This window comes from Bison bison, unplaced genomic scaffold (genome assembly GCF_000754665.1).
Source record: "Bison bison bison isolate TAMUID 2011002044 unplaced genomic scaffold, Bison_UMD1.0 scf7180017864461, whole genome shotgun sequence".
Lineage (NCBI taxonomy): Eukaryota > Metazoa > Chordata > Mammalia > Artiodactyla > Bovidae > Bison > Bison bison.
Window position 1 is genome coordinate 18,482,506 of NW_011495023.1, and position 6,026 is coordinate 18,488,531.

General features: G+C 42.7%; 1 protein-coding gene across 1 annotated transcript; it reads right to left on the minus strand.

Moving 5' to 3' along the window:
• Window positions 1-1,146: 1,146 nt before the first annotated feature.
• Window positions 1,147-4,260, minus strand: BAMBI (BMP and activin membrane-bound inhibitor). Its single transcript, XM_010860031.1, has 2 exons — window positions 3,890-4,260; window positions 1,147-3,130 (listed from the first exon to the last, which is right to left on the minus strand). Exons 1-2 carry the CDS (start codon window positions 4,125-4,127, stop codon window positions 2,712-2,714), a joined length of 657 nt encoding a protein of 218 aa, XP_010858333.1. The 5' UTR covers window positions 4,128-4,260; the 3' UTR covers window positions 1,147-2,711.
• Window positions 4,261-6,026: the final 1,766 nt, after the last annotated feature.

Sequence of the window (6,026 nt, forward strand, 5' to 3'; positions counted from 1 at the left end):
CACGGACAGAGTTTTTTCAGAAGGGGCAGAATGTTTAAGGGGTGCAGATACAGAAATATCATGACAACCATTTATCTCTGGTTTGGGCAAATTTCCGCTTAAAAAGGGAAAATCACTTTTGGGGGGAGTTCTATGTCCACATTAAACAAGGACTGTTCCTGATCAGCCCAGCCATGCACTGACACCTCCAAGGAACGGCAAACATCTCTACGAGGGAAAAACAAACAAACCCGTCATCCTCCTTACATCACCGAATCAGGTAGGTCGCAATTTCATGAAGGGTCTTTTATCTCCACTCTTGGCAACCTCTACATTCTCACAGGGAACCAAAAGTAGACTTTATATTTAGCTCTTAGAAAAATCAAAGTGGAGAAACCTACAATATTTTTGCTGAAAGGCCAAGTTATGTGCAGATTTGACTTTAAAACTGGTGGCAGCAATACACAAATATTAAATAAGGGAGAGGATTTGTTAGGAAAAGAGACAGGGCCCACCTATTACGTGGCTACAACTAGAGCCCCACTGTGGGCACAGAGCCAGCAGCCTACCCAACAGGGAAGTGTGAACAGCCTTGCAGATTTAAGCTCAGCCCAAAAGAACCAGGTGGAGGCTTTTCTATTCATCTATTAAAGGTCTGTGATCTTAGCACCCACACACACCAGGGCTTCCCTGGGTCTTCTCCGGAGGAAGTTCCTGTAACTTCCCTGGAGTTCACTGTTGTCAAATTGTTTCAAAGAGGATGAATTTCAATCCTTCATGGTTTTATTTCCTAATGAATTCCTGAGCTCCTAATTAACTGGTATTGGGAAGAAATGTGATGAATAAGAAACAGCAGGGTGAGCAAGGAGAGGCCACTTTAGAATCCATGGTACTTGCACGATGCACTCATGACATAAGAACACAGAAGAGACAAGAAGCCTTTTAATCTTCAAGCCCCAAAACTACTGTAATTTGATCTAAAGCTTGAAAGAGATGGTGAGGGCAAAAATTTCACTAACTGGCCATTTTGATTCCTTCTCTTCCCTTAGGTTTGGAGAGTTAGGCCCCCAAATTCTTTAACTCTCTCAAAAAAAATGGATGCACAGAAAATGTAACACTTTATGAACTGTAAGTCACACATGCAAGAATTCTCAGTCTCAAAAAGCACAATATGAATGCCATCATTTATTAAAACGCGTATTTATTCCATAGCCTAATTTATTTGGGGCTGTGGCTTATTAGTTATTAAATAACCTAGGTATTCATTTTTAGACTACTCATTTCAACTCAGATTCTTCCATCAACTGAGTGACGGCACCTGTCTTAAGGGACCCAAAGTATGCTGATCATAAAATATCCCCGAATATATGCAAAAAATCCTTTTTAACATTCATAAAAGGAAACCCCACAGGTACTCAAATATGCAGGCTATAGGTTAATTTTTAAGCAAAAGTTTCAAATATACAAAAGAATCAAGAAAAGAACCTACATATTATTCTCATATTTAAGATAATAATAAAGACCCATTTTAGAGGAAAAGTACACATCTGGCATAGCTTTAAATTCAGGCTGGGCTTTATTGCCAAAGTCCTCCAGGAGTGGAAACACTATTATTTAGTGTGTTAGTGGCTAAAATCAACAGTCTATTTGATTATATTAATAAAAGAATCATTTGGGGGAGAAATTATTATTTAAATCTTAACTGACGTATAATGTTCACTATTGAAACTCTAAGATTGAGAAGTAAAAAAAATTTATCATTATAACACTCTGTTGAAGGAAGGTTTAAAAACTACAAGCATGAGACAATAATGTTTGGCTAATTTGGGGTCCAAAATATTTAATTAAGTCCAGAATAAACTGATGAATTAATTAACAGTAAAAGTAGACAGTGATTAACTTTGAAAAAAAAAAAAAAAAGATTCATTTAGTAGGCTTTTTTCCTTTTCTGATGGGAGGTAGAGACACATTTAAAAACAAATTCCAGAGCACTTGGACCAAGCTGATAAAGATCACCTTTTGCTAAGGCAACTTCGGAAATTGATCAATGATATCTGACTCAGGTATAAATAAGTTTCCAATTTCTCTTTGATGAAAGCTAAAACCAGAATTATCCTAACAAAAAACTGTGGGTAAGACACTGAATGATGGGCAATACACATTTAGAAATTCTCCACGCTGTAAGAAAACGACACATTGGCCATGTAAGAACAAACAAGATCTTGGTCTTGTTAAGAAAAAAAGAGTCAAGCCAAAATCTATAGTTGAGATCCTACACTGAGCAATCATAGGTCTTCAGTTGTATAATTAACATGTAGTTCCTTGCCCTTCCGGCTTAGTTTTTAATTTATGACAAGACACCACTAAATTTCAGACAAAATATATATATATATATATTTTAAATCTTTACAATAAATCCAGATGTAGGAGCTTACAGAGAACACATTTGTTTATTTAGGTACTCAATTCTAGCTCCCTCTGGATGCAAATAACCCTGGTAACAGTGTACAGAGTCCTCTCTTTGCTTTTTAATAATTTTAAAGGAAATAATACATTTTGACTGTATTTAAGTCTGTGCAAATAATCCTTCAGAAGAAATAGCCAAGATGCTGTTTGCAGAGGTCATTCCATCTCTCGCAGATGATGACGCGAGTTAGTTTTTTCTTCAGATAAAGTGCTCCCACCCAGCAGAACTCAAGAGCGTCCCAGACATCCAGTTCCGTGAGGCCCAGTCATACGAACTCCAGCTTCCCGTGCCCGCTGTACATGCCCCAGTGCACAAGCGACAGGATGCGGTCGTGGCTGAGGTCGGCTTGTCTCATCTTATCGCAGGTCAGACAGCAGTTCTCATGGCCACTCACGGGCACCATGCACTCCAAGTCCAACTTCGCCACCTGCCCCTTTTTGGAGTGGTGTCCATGGAAGCTGTAGTGCAAACGTGACAGCATCTGCTGCCGCTGCTCCTGCAGCCTCTTGTTCTCGCTCCGCAGCATCCTCAGGGCCAGCATAATTAGCAACACCAGGATCAGCCCCCCAGCGATGGGAACTGCGATCACTGCTGCCCGGAACCACAGCTCTTTGGAGGACGTCAGCTCCTGCACTTTGGTGATGAGGTTTCTGTTACCATCGTGCTGATACCTGTTCCCTTGTCCTAGAGGGGGCAAAAGCAAACCCATCAAACATGGTCACCCTTTCCTGGAGCTTTGTGAGAGCCTCTCTCCTTTTAAATGCAGTACCCCCCCTTAAAGGAGATCAAACCAGTCAATCCTAAAGGAAATCAACCCTGAATATTCATTGGAAGGACTGATGCTAAAGCTGAAGCTCCAATATATTGGCCACCTGATGCAAACAGCCGACTCACTGGGAAAGACCCTGATGCTTCGAAGGATTGAGGGCAGAAGAAGAGGATGACAGAGGAGGAGATGGTTGGATGGCATCCCCAACTCAATGGGCATGAGTTTGAGCAAACTCCAGGAGGTGGTGAAGGACAGGGAAGCCGGGCGTGCTGCAGTCCATGGGGTCACAAACTGTTGGACACAACTGAGTGACTGAACAACAGCAATCCCTTTAAACAGAGGTTTCCGATTCAATCAACATTTAGAACAGAAATGCTGCCCAAGGAGGCAGAGGAGCTTCCAAAAACATTTGTTTATTTTGATTATTAATGGCCTTTTAATGGCTTCAAAATATTGGGGAAAAAACAGGCAAAACCTATTATGCAGACAGATATCTAGGGCTCAGGCAGACATGAAAGTCACTCAATGGAGATGCATCTTTGCACCCAGCCTGGCTTCTCCCTCAGCCGTCTCTAATTACATCAACAACAAAATCAATAGCAGACAGACAAAGCCACGGCTGTCACAAGCCTAGAGGCCAAGCGAGGGTTTGGTCAGGGGGGTGCCACTCCTACCTGAGGCCTCCCCCTTGGGCGGGGTGAGGACATCCTGTAGCCCCCTATAGTTGCACATGTCTTCGTGACAGCACTCCAAAGAGGGCAAGGGGCTGCCGGAGTGGTTGCGAGCCTGTCTGGCTTGGCAGATGTCCGCTGTGCTTGCCAGGGAGTCCAGGCAGCCATGGGTGAGCGGGGAATTGGTGTTCTGAGGATCCAGAAGTCTGGAGAAGCAGGCGCTCAGCTCAGATTTACACATGTAACCAGTAGCCACGCAGTGGGCTGCATCACAGTAGCATCTGATTTCACCTGAAAATGATGGGCAATTGCATCAAATGGCTTCAGAGACCAGATAAAGCATCAGCTTCAACAACTGTGCTGTGCTAAGTCGCTCAGTCATGTCTGACCCTTTGAGATCCCATGGACTGTAGCCCACCAGGCTCCTCTGTCCATGGGGTTCTCCAGGCAAGAATACTGGAGTGGGTTGCCATGCCCTCCCCCAGGGGATCTTCCCGACCCAGGGACTGAACCTGTGTCTCTAAAGTCTTCTGCATTGACAGGTGGGTTCTTTACCGCTAGCGCCACCAGACCCCAAATTTCGAAGACATTCACTTTAGGGAATATTCAGCTGAGGGCTTAGAAGGGCTGACCACATGGATCCCTAGAGCCCCTTGTGCAAGTCAGTGCTCGAATCCCAAGTCAGGTAAATATCATCTTAGAAATGTATTAATCCACATAGCAGAGGATGAAAGTTCAGTGTAGGATAAGCTAGCAAGTAATTAAAAACACTTTTGTCTTTGAAGCAAAATAATCATCACCAGGATTTCTCCTACCGTAAGGTAAATTACATTATTGACTTGTTTTAATCCTACATGACCATACAACGTAAAATGCTAGGCTTTTTGATTTTGTCAGTATAAATATTTGATCGGAACTGCTGAATTGTTTACTACCTCGAAGGGCTGTGCCAAGGTTTAAGAGCTTTCGCTAACACCTTATAAAGTTATTAACTAGAAACACAACAATCTAGAAATTGCTCTGGTCAGGAGGTTTTAAAACTATGAAACTGGGCAGCTATTTGCAACCTCTCTAGAAAAGGCAAACTTTGCCTATAAAGATCTGTTCATGCAGGGGAGCTTTTAGTCAGATATTGTAAAACAGGAACTAGGCAGTTTACAATTAGTGGTTTGCTTGCCAAAGTCAATTTCTTTCAGCCCAAATGGAAAGTCATAAAACTGGGGGCAGGGAGGAGGGGGTGAAACTGCAAGGCTCCCTCCTCCCCCCACCCCTCAACTCCCCAGTTTTATGTGTAATTCAACATGGGATCTAAAACGGGAAACATTGAAACTGAAAATCCTCTGCTGCTTGAATGAAAAATCCTTGAGGAAACCTCAAATTTTTCTACAGGAAGTGATTAAAAGTTTCCTTTATAAAACTTAGTTTGTGAGTTGCAAGCGGGTTAACATTCTGCCACAAGATCTGAGACTTCCATGTCAATTTCTGGTTGAAACAATCTGGGGCTGGGAAAGATCACTCACATGATACTTGACCTGGTGGACCTCGGCCACTGTCACAGGCCACGGCTGTAGCCTGCTGTGAACTGAACTCAGGTACATGCCTCTCCCCAGCTTCTCCATCTGAAGTCTTAGTTACAGAAACCAAAGCTCTGAAACCAAAGCTCTGAAACTAAACACCAACACCAGGCACTGCTGCTCTACAAATCTCCTCCCAGCCTCACCTTTCTTCTTTCTCCTCCTTTCGTGAATGCCTGAGTAAGATGTCTCATTTAATTATCTGTCCAAATTCCATGCCACCATAAGGCTCCTAGTGCTTCAGTTCTTTAAAAAAAAAAAAAAAGAAAACCCAGCCAACTAAACACAGATCTTTGCCAACTTGAGTTTCACCGTGCAAAGCCAGAGGTCCTCCTCCTGTCCTAGGTCTGGGCCAGGGTCCCTTCCCTTCTCCAGTAAATAAGACCTTCCAGTTAGAATCCTGCTTTGCACAAGTTCTTTACTCCTCTCTCCAAGCTTACCCGCTTTTTTTGCAGAAAGCTCACTGATTTTAAGCGGGTGATGACTGAATATCCCTAAGTCTGACAAATTCCACATATAGGTTGAAAGAAGAAATAAAACAGATTAAAAGTCCATGTTGATTCCAT